General features: G+C 36.9%; 1 protein-coding gene across 1 annotated transcript; it reads right to left on the bottom strand.

The window, feature by feature from the left end:
* Nucleotides 1-376: 376 nt before the first annotated feature.
* Nucleotides 377-20,879, bottom strand: LOC120524420 (eukaryotic initiation factor 4A-II-like). Its single transcript, XM_039746274.1, has 10 exons — nucleotides 20,814-20,879; nucleotides 19,130-19,262; nucleotides 17,444-17,583; nucleotides 16,112-16,280; nucleotides 15,622-15,731; nucleotides 11,895-12,038; nucleotides 10,925-11,062; nucleotides 9,667-9,756; nucleotides 3,085-3,164; nucleotides 377-521 (listed from the first exon to the last, which is right to left on the bottom strand). Exons 1-10 carry the CDS (start codon nucleotides 20,877-20,879, stop codon nucleotides 377-379), a joined length of 1,215 nt encoding a protein of 404 aa, XP_039602208.1.
* Between the last annotated feature and the right edge of the window lie 2,525 nt (nucleotides 20,880-23,404).

The following is a 23,404-nucleotide window of genomic DNA, read 5'->3' as shown; positions in this document are numbered from 1 at the left end:
AACATGAGGTTAATGTATAAAAGTCAGTGATTTTGTTCATAGATACAATATTACTGGTTACTTTTTTCATTTACTTATCTTAGAATAAATCACACTTAAAGTAAAAATTACAAAATAATACAAACAGCGTAAACTGATATTTATTATGTAAAGTATTCACTGTACAGAAATTCTGCCGGAAAATCAAGTTTAAAAAAGATTTATACATTTTTTTTCCTGTTAGATTTTATATTATATACCTAAATGTACATTCTTGTATGAAATAAAAAAAAAAAGACTTAAGTCTATCCCCAGTATTTGAAATGAGATATTTTCCCTGGTTTTCCGTAATTTAATTATTTGTTTCAGTAAAGTTTTAAAATCTAATAGTTAATATTTATATGAGGTCAGCTACATTCATTGGCATTTCTTCAACAGCAGTGTTGTAGAACATCTCGATATCATGCAGAAAGCGCTTATCCTCCTCTGTCACAAAATTTATTGCAACTCCTTTTCTTCCAAATCGACCTCCACGACCAATTCTGAGGGGAAACAGTTAACTTTGATTAATTAGTTATCTGAAGAAATCTGAATGAAAGCAATACTACCTGATTATTAATAAACTATTCTTTCCCAGATGTGGTTACAAGGGGGCACCATAATTGAATAAATAATAATTGATATGTGTTTGCAATAAAAGCCTTTGACAAGGGGCTTACCACTCATGTATTGTTAGTAAAGAAAACAAGAATTATATTTATCTTTCCAGGCAATTTTGTTTTGGCACCCTAAGGAAATGTTGTGGGTTTTTATTTATAAAAAAAAAAAGATTGCAGAAAGATTTATTGATTTACGGATGCAACAGAAAGTTTCTGTAAACATTACACTTTGTAAAACTCATTTTTAAATTATTTTTCAAATGACCGCAATAACAGATTTTATAATAAAATGTACAAATTTCTTTATCTAGTGTCTAAACCAAGAGTTCCCAAAGTGGTCGATATTGACCCCCTGGGGTCGATTTGAACTTTCTAGGGGTCGATAGTTTCAATAAAAAAATTTGGAGGTCGACGACAGCAAAAATAGACCCCCTTATTACTGCTATTTGTTTGTTACTTTAAAATATCTATGATTCCAATAGGTACCTAATTAAATAATTCAAAAAAACACTTTTTTGATAAAAACACATTACATACCAAAATTGCAAACAATAAGGTAAAATGTGTCATTAAAGGAGTCACACGTAAGAATGCATGAAATTACACGTAGCACAAACATGTCTGTGCGTTGTCTTATCGAACGTATCAAAGCAAGTGCGCACTTGAAAAACCGCTGCCTGTGTGCACTTGCTTGCGGTGGGACGAGACGACGGATATTAGCAGAATCTATCAGTCTTGTACGGTCCTGCTTTCATAAAACACTAGAAATGGGTTCGTTTGATGTGACATGTACTTATTTGTGATTTGAACTTTGAATATAATTATTTATTGAGGAGCAGTACTACAAAAAAGAAAATCAGAGGACACAGTTTATTTATTTGAGTTTGAACAAAAACCTTCTGTTTCAAGTAAGTACATACTTTATTGCTTTTGTTTTGTTTTTTTTTTTAATCACAGGGGCTGTTGAAATTGTTTGTTAATAAAAGTTTTTATTTTTTCAGAAAATAATATGACTGAACCAAAAATACATGCAGACACTACAGCTTGGACTATTTGTACTTATTTTGAATTTCCATATTTATTTCATAAATGTCAAAAATGTAAAAAAACTTTCTGCTTTAATTTTCATTAGTGCAGGTTTCGATATTAAATGTTGCGCAAGATAATGCCGTATTCCATAGTCCTTTTATCTTTTTCAACCATTAATTACATGTGATTAAAATGAAAAGTTTGATATCTAGTGAAATATTTAATATCAAGTACTGTGCAAATTTATTAATTTGAGTAAGTAAAGTAAATGACTAGGGGGTCGATGGTTTTAAAAGTTTTTGGTAAAGGGGTCTGCGGCCGAAAAAAGTTTGGGAACTCTTGGTCTAAACTCATATCTAGACCTGATCATGCTAGGAAAATTAAATCGGTTTCATCAAAAACACTGGAGTTATAATTACACCATTATTTGAAGTATTTCATTCAAAAGTTTGATATTTTTTTTTTCTTCTTTCACTGAAGGCACTGCAGCCATAATTAGATTGGTCACTAATTGGTCTTGCCAAGTAACCAGTACCTAAAATGGTGGTACTTGTCATACAAACACTGGGAAAACATTATCAAAATATTACAGTTGCCACTTGTGTCATTACACATTCACTGTTTGGTACAATGTTGCCACAACTTTTGTCCTAACAAGGTCCAGTTTGTCACCAAAAAAACACCATTTGATAACACCATATTTGATAACCTAAACCATTACACCACCACCCCACGACTGCACTGTTCACCCCCAACGAAAATTAATATATTAGTTCATACAGTTTTCACCATGTTATTCTTCATTTTATTTGAATCAGGATTTTTCCAACACCAGTATGCTTTTCTACTCCAGTGTCCCATAAGTGTGCTGCTCACGTCACTGAAACCATACCTTCTCATTTTCCATTCACATAAGTGGTCGTCTTTTGGCCTGCCTATAGTCACACAACACTGATGCACAAGGAATACTCCTGTTTCCTTCTCTCTTCACCCTGTACACCTCAGACTGTAATTATAACACCAAGGATCTCATTTATAAAGCTTTACATGGATTTAAGCCAAAAAATATGCGTGCGCCAAAATGCAGGAAAATATGTATAGCAAAAAAAATTGGATTAATAAAACCCACCATGCACACCTTTCTATGTGATTTAGTAGTTTATACCCTGAAACAACCATATGTGGAGTGTGCTAATGAACCTATACACTCACGATGCTGCAGAAATGCATTGACTGGTTATATGAAATTGTGAAATAAAACCTTTCTCTGACCAAAATAAACACAACATAATTTTAGTAGATTTTTTTTTTTTTGCACACATTTTTGATGATATTGTAATTTGTTTCAGTTTTCTGACAAGTACACAAGCAGGACTTTGTTACCATCATCTTACTTAACAAGTGTTAAGTAACTCACCTATGGATGTAGGTTTCTCTGTTAGTTGGGAGATCATAGTTAATGACTAATGACACTTGCTGAACATCAATCCCTCTTGCCTTCAAGAAATAAGAAATATATTTTAGACAAAATCTTGATAACACGTTCCAAATTCATCTCTTTGAGGTGTTTTTTTTTATTTCATTCCATTTTCCTAACTCACTTATCCAGGGTAGGGTTTTGGGGCAGCTGGAGCCTAACATAGCAGTCACTGAACACAAGTCATGAACAACACTTGGTCAGGGTGCCAGTCCATCTCTGATGAAAATACACAAATGGGCCACATTAGCAACACCAGTTCACCTAACCTGTATATCTAGGGACTATAGGAGGAAACTCCACCTTAGAACCACCTAGAATATTAACACAGGGCTCCTTGTTGCGAGGCTGCAGTGCCATCATTCCTGCTGCCTTTTATGACTTATTTCTTGTTAATTGCTTGTGAAACAGCATCAATTGGCACCAGATTGTGCAATATGTCTTAAGTCACATTAGATGTGAAACACTGTGACACTTTACAAATAGAAATGCAAAATTATGGTTTACTTTTTATGGTTATGGATGTATTTGTGTATTCTCCTAAAACAGTAAACATTAGCACCAAAGTGTGCTTTGTGACGTCCTAGGTAATAACCAGAAATAAAAAACATTTTAAATTAACTAGGGGGCTTTGCCCCCTGCTGTCTTCGCTTGCCAACCCTCCAGCCTGCGGTATGTGCCAGCCACTTCTCGTCTCTGCCACTCTACTTTTCCCTGATGTCAACACGAATTAGATGATCTACAAGTCTCTGACTTAAAGTTTAAATCTGAACAATATATTAGATCTCTTTTCACTGTTCCGTTATTTCACCGAGTAATAATTTCTGTTAGTAAAGATCGCATTAGCAAACAATCATTTTTTGAGACTTTTTTGAATTTTAGTAGTTTCATTATCTCTAACCTGCTCTGCATGTGTATTTTGCCAACATTTTGGAACCACTATATGATGTTCTACTTTGTCATCTACTCTTTTTGTCTTTTATTTCCGGCCCTGGGCATGGTTAAATCTCTTGGCACAAGGTGTCATCTCACGGGACTTGAATGTACTTCTCTGAAAAAGTCACGTCTCGTCCCAGGCTAAAAAGTCTCATCTCATCCCTGGATTTTTTTTATATAATAGAAAGAGGATGCTGTCACTGTTCTACAGTGTTACAACTCCTCTTTGTGGATATTGAACTTATCAGGGCTATAAATATGGCAATAATTAAAGTATATCTTTTTGGCAATAACTAGATATTTTACAATTGTTTCTGAAATGCCCTAACATCATATAACTAGATGACAGGAAATTAACAGAAGAAATATGTGCAAATTAATTGCTTCTTATTACTCTTGAGAATTTCCTACATAATAAAATAAAAAAAAAATTATTGTCCTTTTTTTATTGCTGAAGTGAAACTCAAAAGTTTGTAATAAAATGAGCAAAATAAAAATAAAATGTATTTTTATTCCCTACCATTCAACTGATAAATTACTTTTGTGCATTTGGTGGATCCCCTTGATGTTTCAACACACTGAGAAACCTATATTACGGCAAGAATGGGGGAATCTCCCTTAGTGTAGTATCTCAATATTAGCATTATAAAGTAAAAAAAAAATTGCTGTCACCCCAAGCTTTTACTGCCCCAGGTGACCACCTACTTCACCTAAAAGCTGGGTCCAGTCCTGTGTTTGTATAGTAGACTATAGTCTGCTCAGATTTGGTGGACAATATTTCATTATATCTTAGTTATTTAGAAATATTTATGTCCAATGTTTTTATTGACGTATATGAAGTAATTGAAATAGTTTTACCCTATGATTTAGGTAGTTGTACAGTGCAGTACAATCAGATTGCTAAATGTAGAAAGAAATGCTCATTTGCAACTAATAAACACTTTAACAAAATACTTAATAAATATTAACTGATGTGTTTATTACCCAGAAACAAGCTGAAATGGCAGATTGACAGCACTTCTGCATTCCAGTCACCAGGGGTCATTGTTATGCAATGATCTCAGCCGGTTACTCCACACTGCTATACTGTACACCTAGTTGACTCTACCAGTGGCTTATCCGTTTGCAAAAAATTTTTGTTTATATTTGTTTTGTGACTGTGCTCCATTTAAAATGGTTATATTTGTTGTGTGTATATCACTAACCCAAATATATACACTATACAGCTGGATAATACAAATACCTGTGTGACACTGAAATGCTTTTTTTAGCTAAACGTGTATGTGTGTGTGTGTGTGTGTGTGTGTGTGTGTGTGTATTATGGAGGATGGCCGGCCGTTTATCCCGGCCAATACCCCCAAGCCGCCAGGTGGAGCCCTCCTTGCAGCATGGAGGTCCCCAGAAGACCAGCAGGGCATTATGGACAATGTGGTTTTTATGCACAGCCCTGCTGGATGCCATGGGGGCTACAAGAGAAGAGGGAGCTGCAGGGAGGACTGAGGACTTCTTCGTGCCCTATGACCCGGAAGTTCGTCATAGGAAGAGCGACGGGCTTCCGGGTTGAAGAAAAGAACTTTTACCTGACCCGGAAGTGATTGAGAATCACATGGACTGGGGATTGGGAACACTTCCGGGTCAGGAGATATAAAAGGACAGTGAGAGCTCCCAGACGGCGAGCTGAGCTGGGTGGAAGGGTGGCAACGCGTCTGGGAGTGGAGGATTGATTTATTGTGTAGTATTTGTGATTTATGAGTATTGTGAAGGAGAGTGTGCTTTGTACACTGTGGCAATTGAATAAAGTCGATATGAGGACTTTTACCTGGTGTTTGGAGTTGTGGACAGTGGTTCAAGGGAGCGAGAGCGCCCCCTATCTACTACTACTATATATATATATATATATATATATATATATATATATATATATACTGCTCAAAGAAATTAAAGGAACACTTTGAAAACACATCAGATCTCAATGGGAAAAAGAAATCCTCCTGGATATCTATACTGATATAGACTGGGTAATGTGTTAGGAACGAAAGGATGCCACATCGTTTGATGGAAATAAAATTTTGAACCTACAGAGCCCTGAATTCAAAGATGCCCCAAAAATCAGAATGAAAAAATTATGTGGCAGGCTAGTCCATTTTGCCAAAATTTAATTGCAGCAGCTCAAAATTGTACACACCACTTTGTATGGCCCCTGTGTTCTTGTATACATGCCTGACAACATCGGTGCATGCTTCTAATGAGATGACAGATGGTGTTGTGGGGGATCTCCTCCCAGATCTGGACCAGGACATCACTGAGCTCCTGGACAGTCTGAGGTGCAACCTGGTGGCATTGGATGGACCAAAACATAATGTCCCAGAGGTGTTCTATTGGATTTAGGTCAGGAAAGTGTGGTGGCCAGTCAATGGTATCAATTCCTTCATCATCCAGGAACTGCCTGCATACTCTCACCACATGAGGCCAGGAATTGTCGTGCACCAGGAGCCACTGTACCAGCATAGGGTCTGACAATGGGTCCAAGGATTTCATCCTGATACCTAATGGCAGCCAAGGTGCCTTTGTCAAGCCTGTAGCGGTCTGTGTGACCCTCCATGCATATACCTCCCCAGACAATCATTAACCCACCACCAAACTGCTCATGCTGAATGATGTTACAGGCAGCATAATGTTCTCCATGGCTTCTCCAGACCCTTTCACTTCTGTCATGTGCTCAGGGTGAACCTGCTCTCATCCTGTTTTGGGGGTCATCTCCTTGTTGCCCCTCTAGTGCATCTGTTGTTAATTTCATTAACACCACAGCAGCTGAAACTGATTAACAACCCCCTCTGCTACTTAACTGACCAGATTGATATCCCATAAGTTTCATTGACTTTATGCTATACTCTGATTAAAAAGTGTTCCTTTAATTCTTTTGAGCAGTATATATATATATACACACACACACTAGGGGGCTTCGCTTGCCCACCCCCCTGCCTGCTTTACATGGCAGCAACTTTGTGTCTCTGCCACTTGCGTATGTAGATTTCACTTTCCCCAAACAACGAAACTTTTAATTCTCATGGATAGGCCTCTTCATTGGGAAGAAACTGTACTTTTCCCTGATGGCAACACAAAATAGATGATCTACAAGTCTCTGACTTCAAGTTTAAAGCCAAACAATATCTACATACTTCTGTCAGATCACTTATGTCCATATATTCAATCTCTTTTCGCTTTTACCTTTCCGTCAATATTGCATTGAATTTTGATTTTGTGTTTGGAATTACATTGTAACAGTGTAACGTATCTGCCCGTGAATGAATATCGGTTATTTCTCTCTACACGAACTGTGTCTGACTGTAGCATTCACACAAATGAGAAATGATTGAACCTTTTTCATGGTTGTAAATGTTTTAGATGTGGGCAGGACTTTTCCAAATCTCTTGGCATTAGGTCTTGTCTCACGGGGCTTGAAATTTTCTTTCACGGGATTTCACTTTTACCAAACAACAAATCCTTTAATTCTCGCAGATACACCTCTTCATTAGGAAGAAACACTACTTTTCCCTGATGGCATCATGAATTAGGCGATCTACAAGTCTCCAACTTAAAATTTAAATCTGAACAATATATTCAATCTCTTTTCGCTGTTCCGTTATTACACAGAGTAATAATTTCCGTTTGTTTGCACTAATGCAATCTTTACTATGATTTTTTTGGGACTTTTGAATTTTCGTACTTCCATTATCTCTAACCTGCTCTGCATGTGTATCTGCCAACGTTTTTGAATTCTTTACGTTATTCTACTTTCTCATATACTCTGTTTTTTTATTTCCGGCCCCGGGCAATCTCTTGGCACAAGGTCTCGTCTCACGGGAACTGAAAATGTCTCTCTGAGAAAGTTGCGTCTTATCGTTTATTATTAATAGAGAGATGTAACAACAATACAATATAAGCTTTTCATATAACATATTTCGTGGAATTCTGTGGCCAAGAAACACCAGGAAAATTTCAGTTTTAAAAGTAATATGTAATTGTTTATGGAACAGGGAGGTATAGTAATAAAAGATTTAATATGTTTGTCTTCCAGCTCTATGAACTGAACTTCTTTCATTGTCTGTGTGGACATTGCATGTTCTCCCCTATTCTAAGGGAGTTAACTTCCGAGAAACTCAAATTTCTTGACTTAATCCCAAAGACATGTTTATTACACTTAGTAGTGAGCCCTACTGCTTTCTGCAGGCTCATCTAGTTTTACATTATGTATTGTGCCAAGTGATACAAAAAATATTTGAAAGCCCCACTTTAATAGTAAAATATAGAAAGATAGTTTAAGAGCAGAATATTTATTGATGCAAGGTATCTCTTACATTAAATCAAAATATTATATCAAAATCAATATTATAATCCTAAATAAAGAAAGTTGTGGAACAATTCCCATTTCTTGAAAAGAACATGAAATTGTGACTGCTGTTTTCAAATATACCAGTGTTTGAGTACAGTTTGTTAAACTGACATACTGAACAGTACAGTGGGTGATATGTGAGGACTGAAACCAGCAACCTTTCAGTTTTCAATCCTAAATGTCATAGCTGTAGCTTACACTGCCTATAATAGTGATGCTTTTGATAATAATAGGAGCAATTCAAGCTAGCATACTTTACTCTCATTAAGGCTATACTGAGTATTATGTTAACTGACTGTTTAATTTACAAGGATTTGCATTTGAAGATTTTTTATTTTTAAAGTCCTGTGTTTAACACAAAAGTAATATATCAATAGACTATGAAATCTAGCATTGGAATATACTCCTGAGAATCCATTTTTCTTTCAAAGTATACCTCTGATATATTTCTTTTACATTCAGGTAATCTGGTAAAGGTGTCTAAAATGCCAATTCTGGTAGATGTATTAGCAGAGAACGCCTGAAACAGCAGCAGGCCAGGAGCAACACAAAGGAAGAGGAGAGAGAGGTTGGGAGCATGTGCTGATAGGGCGTTGCCGCACCCACCACATGATGAATCACCTGGATTCAGACCCGAGTACAGCGGGTGACACCACTGGAACAGGTTTTTTTATGGTGGCTAGAGTGCCAACTCTGCCACCAACCCTCACGTTTTCCTTGTAAATTGGAGGACCTGGTTGCAGATTAATGTAATACCCAAGATGAAGCAATTGCAGGTTAAGGGCCTTGCTCAAGGACAGTGGCGTAGCGTGGGTGTCAGCTGCCCGGGGCGGAGGAAAATTTCACCGCCCCCTTATTTAGCTATTTCAATTTAAAAGACTAAAATATACAGTAATTCTTTGCCGCCCCCTAAAAGTGCCGCCCCCACTACGCTACGCCACTGCTCAAGGGCCCAGTGGAGTAGCGTCACTTCTGGCATTTTACAGAATTCAAACTGGCAACCTTCCGATTTTAGGCACAGATCCCTAGCCTCAGAGCCACCACTCCACCCATACAATGTAAGAGGCTGGTTATTTTCAGTTAGGTTGAAATTTGGCATCTGTATGGTCATTAATTTCAACAGGTGGAAAAAATCATTCTCATGCACCAATGGATGACTAACTTAAAAAGCAAAAAGGTAAAATTTTATTTACCAGCAAATCAGTCGTAATGAGGACTCGACTGGAACCAGATCGGAATTCTCTCATAATAAGATCCCGTTCTTTTTGATCCATATCACCATGCTGTTATAAATAAAAACGCACACCTAAACATTAACAAGGTTCCATGAGCGAAATAATGAGTCAGAAATTAAAATTTCAAGTACTAGGGAAGCACCACAAAGTGTGGTGCTAATAAAAGGCATTTTTATCCCATGGCTAAGCGACATTTAATAATGTATCATTTTGCAGTGAAGACTATTGCCCGTGCTTTACATGTACAGAGCTATTTTAAAAATTGCTTACTTGTACATTTTTTAAAAACTGGTGGTTTAAGAGATGTGCTCTGGAGCACACAGTGACAAGTCCTTTGGTGTATATTTCAACATTGTACTCACTAAGCCTGCCTATGTAGTTTGTAAGCAATTTAACAAGTAGATACTAAACTGCTCATGCAGCTCTAGGGGGTGATCTAAGTTATGATCTTTCTAGCTAGGTTATTGGAAGATGGAATTTAATATACATTATTACATGTAGGAAGTAAAAGTTGAATTTAAATACACTTTATGAGCAGGACAGTTTATGGAAGAGGTCAAGAAGGTTAATAGGATGTTGTATTATATAGCACAATGTGAAGCAAAGAAGTCATTGGAGGTTATGATTAAGCATTTGTGAAGCCCCATCTGGGATACTGTATACAGTTTTAGTCTCCGTATTACAAAAAAGTGAAAGTCCAGGGTGATTAACTAACCCGATTCCGGGACTGAGTGATATGAGCTATGAGGAGAGACTTGAAGGAGTTGAACTATGGAGATTAAGAGTTAACTTTAAAGCTCATCAATCAGAACACTGGGACAGAGACGGACACTGGTTAATGAAAAAAGGTTTTCTTCACAAAGATTACGAGAATGGTGTTTTGTGGACCTTTAAAACTTGACCTGGTTATTTTGAAGATATTAAGTGAATAGAACTGGGTAGCTTATTGGTTTAGATGACCTGATCTCATACAAAGTTATAACACTAAGCACACTGGAGGCCATTACATTTTGAGACTAAAAATTATTTTTCTTGCTTGACAATAACATACGTGAGGAAAAACTGCAGACTTTTACATAAGATATAAAGTGGAACTGTGACATGTTGTGAATGGTGTTTGTAAATAAATAACATTATCTACCTCCTTCTTTTAATACAGAATTCTTTGTAAACATACTGTACTGTGGATAAGCAATCAAGCAGAAGGCTGTCATACCAGGGCTGAAACTGTAAAATCACGCGCATGCATTTTTTCTGTAAGCCAATCCACTTTTCTTCTTGTGTTCACAAATATCACTGCCTGTGTGATTGTCAGAGTTTCATATAAGTCACACAAAGTGTCCAGTTTCCATTCCTGAAACAGACAAAAAACAGTAAGCTCATTTGAATATATTTTCTTTGAGTGTATCTGAATACTTACCGAGATAACATAGCTTCTCAAAATCACAAATGATAACTGATGTACTCTAAATTTTACATTTCAATCCATTTATATAAATAGTCTAGTTTTTAAACAAAAATAACGATTAAGTCTCACCCAATGTAGAAATTCATTTTTAATGTCCTAAAGATTGTGGGGTTAGTGGTGGTGCAGTAGTTACTGCTGTCACCTTACCAGAGTTGTGGGACTCAAATCCCAACCAGGTCATTCTCATTATTCTGTTTGAAGGTGGCACATTGTTTTAGTGTTTCTGTTGTGTTTTGTTTGGGTGATTCATTTTCTTTTTCTTCAACAATCTAAAGTTACATTACTTGGCAATTCTAAAAATGGGTGGGTGTGTTCCTGATTAGTGTTAGACTGCAGTGACCATCAAGGGCTGGCTCCTTCTGTTCTACATTTTTTCCCAAGGATAAACTTTAATAAACAGAAATGTGGCAAAACCTAGAGATTCACCTGAATGTTTGATTCATGTCAGAAATGTATTCTTTTGATATGAAAAGAATTGCATAAAAATTAATAGCAGTGAGATGAGGAATATGCGGCAATAACTAGAAAAGAGCATTTGTTTTTCCTAGGGTAGTTGACAAGAGACGTTCTTGAAAAAAATATGTTAATTCAGCTGAAGGTTAGATGTGATTGGATTTTTAACTTGTAAATGGTAATAATTTCCTTCTGCTTTAGTGAAATCATTGCTTAGGTACTGTATAGACACGTCAAAATCAGTCATGTAATAATATAATATTACCTCTCTTTCTACACTGATGTAGAACTGTTTGATACCCTCCAAGGACAATTCTTCTTTCTTTACAAGGATTCGAATTGGTTCTCGCATGAACTTCTTTGTGACATCCAACACCTCGGCAGGCATGGTAGCAGACAGTAATACAACCTGGATTAAAAATAATAAGTTATAAATATGTTCCTGTATGCACAACTTTATTGGTCTGACAGTAGAGATAATTATTATACACTGCATTTATATCTACGCACAAAACAGAGGGAAATATATAAAGATGCATTTGCAATATTAGTTTTGTTTAAAATATATTCTTTGTATTAAAAACTAGTTACATTTTTCAAACAGTGCTGAAATCTCTACTCAGGTTTTCAACCACAGGTTTGTTTACCATGCTTACCATGACTCTGAATTCAATAAGCAGTAAAGATAAATTCATAAGTGGTAAGCCTGGGCAGTACAGTTGTTGTCCACAATGGCTTACCAACATTAATATCACTCGTCACTATCCACAGTAAGTCCAAAGATTACAATAGAGTGGTAGATGTGTAAATTATTCTTACTTTTTCATCTTATATAAAGCATAATACTGACTAAGAAGAAGGAGAATAAAAAATAAATGTTTGTAAAGTTGAATGAATGGATCACTGTATTGCATCACAGCTAGACGTGCAAAAGTCTATTTCAGACTCTTAGTACTTGCAATTTACTGAATATTTACAGTAATAGTTTAATGTGGCTTATTTCTTTTTGTCTCAGATTTGTTAAAGGCAATTTTAATATTCCTGCCAATTTAAAAACACCATTCACATAACTATATAAAGTCTTTCCAATGCACTCTCTCATGCATCAGAGGATCACCTTTTGGGCTCATTTGACTTATGTAACACCACCCTGGGATGAGAGGGGGCGCTGTCGCTAATAGTGTCATTTCCTTTTCCCTCCACAGTGCCTAGACGATCCCCACTGAGGACAACTGACTCCACCCCTTCCAGTCTGACCCCTATAAAACCTGGTCCCCGCCCCAGAAGGTGGGGTCTACTCTCAGACTGAGCACACTGCATGACAGAGCTCCTGACCAGCGAAAGATAGATGAGTGAAACAGCCCAAAGGGTATATTTGGTTATTTTCTGTTCAAACCTTTTGTTTTTCCATGCCAAAAAGCACTTGTTCTGCTTTAAGTGATTTATTTTAAACAGGACAACCCGATTCGTGTTCCCCACATTTCTTTTGGGTTCAGTGATTCCCCACCTGATGATCACTCATATACTTTACAAAGTGAGGTAGTGCAATTTGCATTTTTGATTTTCTTTTTTGAAATTTGATGCTATATTTTTATATGATCCAATTATTAAAAATACAAAGATTTGTTTTTGCAACAGTGCAACATTTGTATTCTCAAAGTTCAGCTAGTGCTAACATATTACAGCTATTCATTCTGATTTTCATGAGACTGGATCAGAGGATTTATGAATGAACGTAAAGGAATGAAGAAATGACTACGGGGGTCCTCGGGTTACAACGTTTCGACATACAACGTTTTGAGTTCACAACACTCACTCCCATAAAAACTTAAAAAATAATTGAGACATGAGAAGGAATAAAGGTAAGCATTTTTTTTACATTCATTTTTTCTGTTACTACAGTACAGTATATTTATGTCCTTTTCTTTTTTCTCAGGCTTAGATTTTGTGTTTTTATTTTCTAGAATATGATTTTGCAAATGTGTTAAGATAGCTAAGTGACTTAGGCTAGAGTGTGTTTCGACCAAAATTCGGGTTACATCACTGTTGTAGGAACGGAACTGTGCTGTAACCCGAGGACCCCCTGTATTAGTAATATTGCATTTTTAATGGCTGATCCTTTTTTCCTTATGCTGCAAGAAGAGGAAAAATGCTACATTTTTGACAAAAAAAATTCTTTAAAAAATACAATTGACCTATCCATCCAACTAATTTTTAAATTCAGGACTACTGGTAGTTTCAATGAAAATATATTCCACATTTTCAAAATCTCAAGAGAGTGTTCTACATGGTTATATAGAGAGTTTAAATTTGTTTGTAGTCAAAAATCACTAACTGTAATCCAGGGGGTGTTGGGTAGCTTTTTTTAAAAGAAACTCATAAATGTGAATCACCGCTCCAGATACTTATACAGTTCTAGATATACATAAGGAATTGTGAGCCATGGAGTCCTTGCACACAAGTGTTGATCAGCAACATTCGCCAAAGCAGTTCCTGCTGTGAATATGCTGTGTTCACCAGTGACCATGTTTGCAGAATATTTTCCTGGAAACTTGCTGTGCGGCTGGCTTAGACAATTTTTTTTTTCAGTGCCCCATGTTGCTTTATCAGGCCACTATGACAACACAGATCTGTAGAAGCCAATGTTGGACAGGGCAGCACCCCGAGTATATAATTCTTATCCTAGTAGTGGGTTAAAAATTAGCAGAAAATCTATTTAATGCATTTAAACACAAAATGCGAATGCAGAAGGAATATGTCGCTGTAATTGTGTCTTAAAAGTACAGACTTATGTAACCTTTGTATAATAGGTGAGTGTACCCCTTTAAGTGTTACACAGAGTGCTGTGCAGTTGATGCAAACTGGAAGGAACAAAGAATACATGCGCTTTACTGTTGTGCTGATTAGGTAGTAGTGGCAGTGAATGAGGAAAAGATTCAGGGGAAAAAAAACCTAACTGTACTTTTAGTATGCTGTTTACTTTTTCAGGCCCTAGCCTAATGCTACTCGATTATTTACCTCTTTTGTAAGTCGCTTTGGAATAAAGTGCCTGCTAAGCAAATAAATGTAAATGTAATGTGAGAGAGGTGAGTACCTGCCATTAAATCTGTGCAGGGCAAGCCTTAGTGAAATCAGGCTTTGTGTCTGCCAGAAACTTTACTGTTCTGATATTGAATACTATTAATGTTACGTCAGGGAGGAATGCTGCTCACAGCTCAGCGTTACATTTTTGGCCACAATAATCAGTGCAGCAGAGCTGGCAGATGCTTCCCTAGTCACACACATAGACCATCGCACCATTATAATTCAGTCAAAACTAGTTCTGTTCCTCCTTCCCCATTGACTTCAATGCATTTTGCTGCATTTGTCAAAGTTGCTGGACTTTTCTGTGTTTTCACTGAACTTAAGGCGAAGTTCAGCAGGGTTCGCCCACTTACTATTAAACACAGATCTGTATTCCAACAAATTGTTGCATGAAGGTTTTCATGTACTCATTGTAGTTGTATCCATTCACAACTTGAGCATATCCCACAATAGTCGAATGTGTGACACAAATCACAAACATGTTGAAATGCTGAAAATGCTCATTTGTCAATTTGGACATCTTTTAATTTAAAAATATTCATATTTTCTAATAGTTGCTTACATTTTCTTAATGGGATAATTGATTATGACATCCATATGCAAAATAATTTTGCTCTAAAACATTTTCACTGAGGTCTGTGTAAAGTATAGTCCAAACTGCCTTGATTGTTTTTTCAAAGACTTTAATAAAAAACACCATATTATACACATAAATCTGCAATTCATGAAAAAATCACTACGAAAATCTGTAACAGACATTGTTAAAGAATTTCTGAAATGCCTTTTAAAGAAGTTTTTTTTTTTCATAGTGAGAACTCAGAAGCAAGCTTTCATTTTCATAAACAAGTATTTAAAATTATTCTATTTTCACAGCGGCTTTCTTAATGAAACTGTTATACGTAAGGTACCTGAATATTTGAGTTTAGTTTCTGAAATATCTCGTAGATTTGATCCTTGAATCCTCTGCTCAGCATTTCATCAGCCTCATCCAAGACAAATATTTTGATAAATTTTGGGGCTACAATAATCAAAAAGTAGGAAACAAATGAAATAATAATACTAATATATTTTATTTATATAGCTCTTTTCCCAGGGTCAAGGCACTTACAGAATATAAAAAGGAATGGCAGGGGATACAGTATATAGCTTTGTACAAATCAAATAAATAAATAAAGAAGATTACGACAGTGAATTCAGAGAAAAAAAGAAAAAATTAGTCCAGGATGACTGAAGTATTACAAAGAGATTGGCTGAATCATCATGTCATCTGCCTCATTGTACACCAGATATGGAGTTTAAAAATTAAAAAAGCATAAAACAAGATAACTCAGTTTGTATCCATTTTAATTATTTAGGATAATTGAACTTTAACTCAGTATATGTATATGCTGTACTTACAAATGTAACGCCTGTTGAGCATGTCAAAAACTCGACCGGGTGTACCAACCACCACGTGAGGTGCTTCCGCTTGAAGTTTTTGCATTTCAGTGCGGACATTTGTACCCCCAATACAAGCATGACACGATGCTCCCATATAGTCTCCAAGGGCGAGAACCACCTTTTGTATCTGAAAATAAACAAAATGGATGCAAACAGAAGAATATTAATGCACAACAAAAATAGCCAATTTGAGGTACCAAGGTTAAGGAAAAAAACTAGAAACACTACTAATCAGAATCTGTGGGAGGCACGGTTGGACTGCTGCCTCACAACTCTAGGAGACTAAACTTGAATTGTGGGTCTGATTACCACAATATGGGGTTTGTGTGTTCCTCCATGGCAGCACGGTGGCGTAGTGGGTAGAGCCGGTGCCTTGCAGTTAGGAGACCTGGGTTCGCTTCTTTGCATGTTCTCCCCGTGTCTGCATGGGTTTCCTCCCACAGTCCAAAGACATGCAGGTTAGGTACATTGACGATTGTAAATTGTCCCTAGTGTGTGCTTAGTGTGTATGTGTGTGTGTGCCCTGAGGTGGGCTGGCACCCTGCCCGGGGTTTGTTTCCTACCTTGCACCCTGTGTTGGCTGGGATTGGCTCCAGCAGACCCTGTAGTTGGGGTAATAGATGGATGGATGTGTTCCTCCATTATTTGTACGGGTTTTGCTACATTCTAGACATGTACTTGAGAGGGTGTAGTTACACAGTTTGTTCCAACTCTGCTTTAAGACAGACAGAGGATTTTTAAGTAATCAACAGAATTTGGGACACTTGTGCAAATGATTTGCTTCAACTCGCAGGCTTAATTTACTTTAATTGCTTCAGAACAACTGCAGGTTGTAACCTATTAGTTGTTCCCTGAAGAAGGCCCATTTTTAATATTCTGAAATTTCCTTTTTTTCAGCTTTTGCTATCCTAATCTTTATATTAAAACCTCTGGCAGTGTATAGCTTACTTATTCACCATTTTAGGTCATTCATTGCATTTCAACAGATTAAATTTGAAGAAAAATTTGAAAAACTGAGGTGTTCAAAAAATTATGACCGGAAGTGTATGTTAGTTATTTACAACTCCAAATTGACCCCATGAATGTTTTGGGTGTGTTTGAGAATTTGCTCTGTGCTGGAGTGGTTCCCTGTCCAGAGTACAAAGTACACACAACACATGAACCTGAAATTAGGTCTTTGGAGCTGTTCTAACCACTGTGTCACCTGAGTGAATATAGTTAATATAAGCTAACCATATCATTGTGTGTAAGCAACTGTGTTCCAAATGAGAAAGAGCCTGTATGGCTTACCTGTTGTGCAAGTTCCCGGGTAGGAGCCAACACCAGAGCCTGCGTTTCTTTCATATCGGTCTCCAGGTTTTGCAGAACAGCTATAGCAAACGTTGCCGTTTTGCCCGTTCCAGACTGAGCCTGTGCAATTACATCATAACCTATTAAAAAGAAAGACCTTTGAAAAAATAAAATAGCACCTTCTAATAATATGAATGTACTTTTTTTTTACTCCATGCATTAAACCATGATCTTTATGTTGGTATAAGGATGACCAGTAAATCATCCAAGTGGCACCAATTAAACCCCAAATGCACTTTTAGCTTGTTCGGAAGTTCATTTTTATGCAATGAGTGTAGGACAAAATAATTTAGGATAATAACTCCCATATTTGAGTGGCAGTGTTCCACAGCGGAAATAATAATAAAAAATATACTGTATATATTTTCTTTTTGCATATAGTTTTGCAGCAGATCTAGAGGCATCATCCTATCATTAGACATGATGTAAAAATCCAGTCAATCTAGTACAGTAATCCCTCGCTATATCGCGCTTCGACTTTCGCGGCTTCACTCTATCGCGAATTTTAAATGTAAGCATATCTAAATATAAATCACAGATTTTTCGCTGTTTCACGGATTTCTGCGGACAATGGGTCTTTTAATTTATAGTACATGCTTCCTCAGTTTGTTTGACCAGTTGATTTCATACAAGAGACACTATTGGCGGATGGCTTAGAAGCTACCCAATCAGAGCATGTATTACATATTAACTAAAACTCCTCAATGATATGAGATATGCTTCCCACGCGGTACTTGATTGTTTGCTTTTCTCTCTCTCTCACCCTCTCTGACATTCTCTACGCCTGATGGAGGGGGTGTGAGCAGAGGGGCTGTTTGCACAGAGGCTGTTTGCTTAGAAGATACGGAAGCTCCTCTACAAAATGCCGCTTTTGCGGTGCTTCGGCATACTTAAAAGCACGTATGGATTTGTTGATTGTTTGCTTTTATCTCCAGGGCCGGATTTAGACTTGATAAAGTCCTAAGATATTTGAGACATGTCCAGATATTCTATGTAAGTGCCAAATATGATTTGTTTTGGGGGTCCCCAAGAAGGCGGGGACCCTAAGCTATAGCTTGTGTAGCTTATACGTAAATCCTGCACTGTTTATCTCGCTCTCTCCCTCTGAAATTCTCTGCTCCTTTGAAGAGAAGATATGTTTGCATTCTTTTAATTGTGAGAAAGAACTGTAATCTCTGTCTTGTCATAGAGCACAGTTTAAACTTTTGACTAAAGGGTGTTACTTCATGTCTAGAGGGCTCTAATAATGTTAACAGTGTGAGAGAGTTTATAAGGGCTTAAAATATATAAAAATAACCACACAAACATATGGTTTCTACTTCGCGGATTTTCATCTATCGCCGGGGGTTCTGGAATGCAACCCCCGTGATCAAGGAGGGATTACTGTATATTGTTGAACTGGAGAATTGAAACTAGACACAAAAGCACTCTGAAGTAAAATACAACCAGAAAGATTCTCATTGTTTAACATTCAAAACATTTAATGAAAGATAAGGACCTGACAGTTTTGAATGTCTCCATTGTTTTTCAGTAATATAAAAAAAAAAAAAGTTGGTGAGTAATCCCACTATGCAGGTGATTTATGCACAGAACTGGATGATTATAAAGGAGAACATGATGCCTTACCCTTGATACACGGAATGATGGCCCGCTGTTGGATAGCAGACGGCCTTTCAAACCCGTAGGCATATATCCCACGAAGAAGACTTTCCTGAAGGATCATCTCATCAAAGCTGTCAACTACTTCATTCCAGTTGCTCTGTGAAGTAAAAATGCATGTAAACCTTTCAGTCTACTGTACATAATGAAATGTCCTTTGTGCTACTTTAACAATCCACCCATCCTCCTATCCTGCTTTTAAAGGGCATGTGTAGCCAATTCTGGAAGCCTGAGGTACAAATTCATAAGAGCAAACACTTGCACTACACCAGTGGTCTCCAACTCCATTCCTGGAGGTCCACAGTGCCTGCAGGTTTTCATACTTACTCCTTCCTCAATTGGTGACCAGTTTTTGCTTTTCCTTTCATTTTAATTGACTTTTTTTTAAAGATTTTTTTTCCCTGAATTGCTTCACAAAAATGAAATGTGAAGTGAATGAGCCGATAGAATAACAACTAAGTCAAGGCTTCATACCCAAAGTATTTGTTTCATTAGGCACTGATTCTTGTTGTTGATTAAATCTGTTCTTTAATTCAATGACTTCATGGTGCTCTTATTGTGCAATAGCATTCGTTTCTAAAAATTTTGATGTTCTCTTTTCTAAAAGTGCTATTAAAAGGTTTTGGGGACCTGAGCAGATCAGCATTCCTGAGACCTTAATCTGTCTTTATTTTCAGATATTGTAGGATGTACACAGTTTGCTGCTCATGTTTTGGTTCATTGTGTATCTCATTATTGTTTGGCAGCTAACTAAGGAAAAAGAAACAAGGGGTCTGAGTCTTCAAGAGCAAGTCAATTAAAATTAATTCAAAAGAATTTAATATGCAGCAGAATTTGGTCACTAATTAAGAAAAGGGTTTGAATGAAAAGCCACAGCCACTGCGACCCACCAGGACCAGAATTGGGGACCCCTGTACTAGACCAGGAGTGTTCAACACACAACTATGACAAGTCAGTGTTATTCACTTACTGTACCTCGTGTTACATCCGAAATCTATCTATCTATCTATCTATCTATCTATCTATCTATCTATCTATCTATCTATCTATCTATCTATCTATCTATCTATCTATCTATCTATCTATCTATCTATCTATCTATCTATCTATCTATCATTTTGCTTGCTCTGATTTTAAAAAGTTTACAATTGCCTCACTCTGCAGCCTCTTATCAAACACTGTGGTGCAAATAAAGTTTTGAAACATAAACATGTTTTTAACTCAGTAGCTTCATGTCAGTGAAACCATCCATCCATCCATTATCCAACCCGCCATATCTTAACTACAGGGTCACGGGGGTCTGCTGGAGCCAATCCCAGCCAACACAGGGCGCAAGGCAGGAAACAAACCCCGGGCAGGGCACCAGCCCACCGCAGGGCAGTCAATGAAACCACAAAGGTGCAAATAAAATATTTAAACACCTGAACAATTTTCTTTCATTTAGCAGCGTCTTATCAATGAAAACATTAAGGTGTGAAAAAGTACCTACTATTCATAAAACATAGATGCATGTTAAGCACAAAGGACATTATTTGCCAAGATAATATAAACATCATTTAAAATCTGTAGCATGTTAAAATGACAACATTTCTGGAATTAAAACCAAAATGTTGTAGTTGGACTTGAAGAAAAAATGTCAGAGAGGCTTTACCTGAATAAGGCCTTCTGAATCAACTCCCTCATAGATATCAAAATCACAATCATTTATGGGATCCATCCCTCTTTATCTTGGTCATCTAATTTAAAAGATAAAATTATAAACAGATGAGTTAAAAAAATGATAATGTAGAGTATTCTATATGCATACATAATTTAACACACTTTAAAATCAACGTTATCCACTCAGGGTTGTGGGCAGAGCTTATCAAAGCAGCACTGGGTACAAGACAGAAAACGCCTCTGGGCAGGGTACCAGTAAATCACAAGGCACACACTACCCAATCCACCAGATTACTTGAAGAGGATACCAATAGGAAAAACAGCTGAGCACACAGTTTGAATCTGGGACACTGGATGTTATATGCAGAAGCACAACCACTGCAACATCCTGTATTTAATTTGTTTCTTAGAAAAAAGTGAAGCAAAGATGTGTTCATTTTATTAAGAAGTTTACATAATTGGACTCCATAAAAATGCCATAAATAAAGTCTCTAGTGAGCCTAAATACTACCACCATTATTTTTTAGGGAGCACTGATCTCAATAAACTAGTCATTCACCATTACATTTTATGAAATTACTTTTTAAAAAGTCAAAAGTTATTAATGTTGCTTTGGATGAAAGACATAAAACAATCCCGGATGGATCACAGTTCATCACACAGCACATCTGTAGTCCTATGAGGTCAGTTTGGAGTCACAATTCAACTAACTGCATGTCTTTGGAAGGTGGAGAAAAAGCCTAATATTCACCTTAGACCAAAAGGGCTGTTTAGGTTTATTGGATCATTTAATATGTGCAAATTTATACTTAATTGTAATAATTAACATGAAATATGTAACCATTTACCAGCACCATTATAAATGAGTTCTCGTACCTTACCTTGAGACTTCTTTCTTCCTTACCTGAAATAACTACCTCACTTTGTAGTGGACACAGGTAGAAAAGGTAAAATCCACCCACAAAGTACAGTGATGCTTGAAAGTTTGTGAACCCTTTAGAATATTCTATATTTCTGCATAAATATGACCTAAAACATCATCAGATTTTCACTCAAGTCCTAAAAGTAGATAAAGAGAAACCAGTTAAACAAATGAGACAAAAATGTTATAGTTGGTTATTTATTTATTGAGGAAAATGATCGAATATTACATATTTGTTATTGGCAAAAGTATGTGAACCTCTAGGATTAGCAGGTAGTTTGAAGGTGAAATTAGAGTCAGGTGTTTTCAATCAATTGGATGACAATCAGGTGTGAGTGGGCACCCTGTGTTATTTAAAGAACAGGGATCTATCAAAGTCTGCTCTTCACAACATGTTTGTGGAAGTGTATCATGGCACGAACAAAGGAGATTTCTGAGGACCTCAGAAAAAGAGCTGTTGATGCTCATCAGGCTGGAAAAGGTTACAAAACCATCTCTAAAGAGTTTGGACTCCACCAATCCACAGTCAGACAGACTGTGTACAAATGGAGGAAATTCAAGACTCTTGTTACCATCCCCAGGAGTGGTCGAACAACAAAGATCACTCCAAGAGCAAGGCGTGTAATAGTTGGCAAGGTCACAAAGGACCCAGGGTAACTTCTAAGCAACTGAAGAACTCTCTCGCATTGGTTAATGTTCATGTTCATGAGTCCACCATCAGGAGAACACTGAACAAAAATGGTGCGCATGGCAGGGTTGCAAGGAGAAAGCCACTGCTCTCCAAAAAAAACATTGCTGCTCATCTGCAGTTTGCTAAAGATCATGTGGACAAACCAGAAGGCTATTGGAAGAATGTTTTGTGGATGGATGAGACCAAAATAGAACTTTTTGGATTAAATGAAAAGTGTTATGTTTGGAGAAAGGAAAACACTGCATTCCAGCATGCGATCCTTATCCCATCTGTGAAACATGGTGGTGGTAGTATCATGGTTTAGGCCTGTTTTGCTGCATCTGGGCCAGGATGGCTTGCCTTTATTGATGGAACAATGAATTCTGAATTATATCATTGAATTCTAAAGGAAAATGTCAGGACATCTGTCCATGAACTGAATCTCAAGAGAAGGTGGGTCATGCAGCAAGACAACGACCCTAAGCAAACAAGTTGTTGGACCAAAGAATGTTTTAAAGAAGAAAAAAGTTAATGTTTTGGAATGGCCAAGTCAAAGTCCTGACCTTAATCCAATCGAAATGTTGTGGAAGGACCTGAAGCTAGCCATTAATGTGAGGAAAACCCACCAACATCCCAGAGTTGAAGCTGTTCTGTACGGAGGAATGGGCTAAAATTCCTCCAAGCCAGTGTTGCAGGAATGATCAAAAGTTACTGGAAATGTTTAGTTGCAGTTATTGCTGCAAAAAGGGGTCACACCAGATACTGAAAGCAAATGTTCACATACTTTTGCCACTCACAAATATGTAATATTCGATCATTTTCCTTAATAAATAAATGACCAAGTATAATATTTTTGTCTCATTCGTTTAACTGGTTTCTCTTTATCTACTTTTAGGACTTGAGTGAAAATGTTTTAGGTCATATTTATGCAGAAATACAGAAAATTCTAAAGGGTGCACAATCTTTCAAGCACCACTGTAATTGCCCAGCA

The sequence above is a fragment of the Polypterus senegalus genome, chromosome 2, assembly GCF_016835505.1.
Source record: "Polypterus senegalus isolate Bchr_013 chromosome 2, ASM1683550v1, whole genome shotgun sequence".
Lineage (NCBI taxonomy): Eukaryota > Metazoa > Chordata > Cladistia > Polypteriformes > Polypteridae > Polypterus > Polypterus senegalus.
This window is presented reverse-complemented; position numbering and strand designations above follow the sequence as displayed.

Bases quoted from the DNA above. Each gene is read 5' to 3' on its own strand.
- LOC120524420 (XM_039746274.1), bottom strand. From the start codon at position 20,879: ATGGATCCCATAAATGATTGTGATTTTGATATCTATGAGGGAGTTGAT. The intron at 17,584-19,129 runs GTAAGGCATCAT...TCTTTTTAATAG, and splicing joins CATCATTCCGTGTATCAAGG to GTTATGATGTAATTGCACAG. The intron at 9,757-10,924 runs GTATGACAGCCT...TATTTATAACAG, and splicing joins ATTTTACAGTTTCAGCCCTG to CATGGTGATATGGATCAAAA.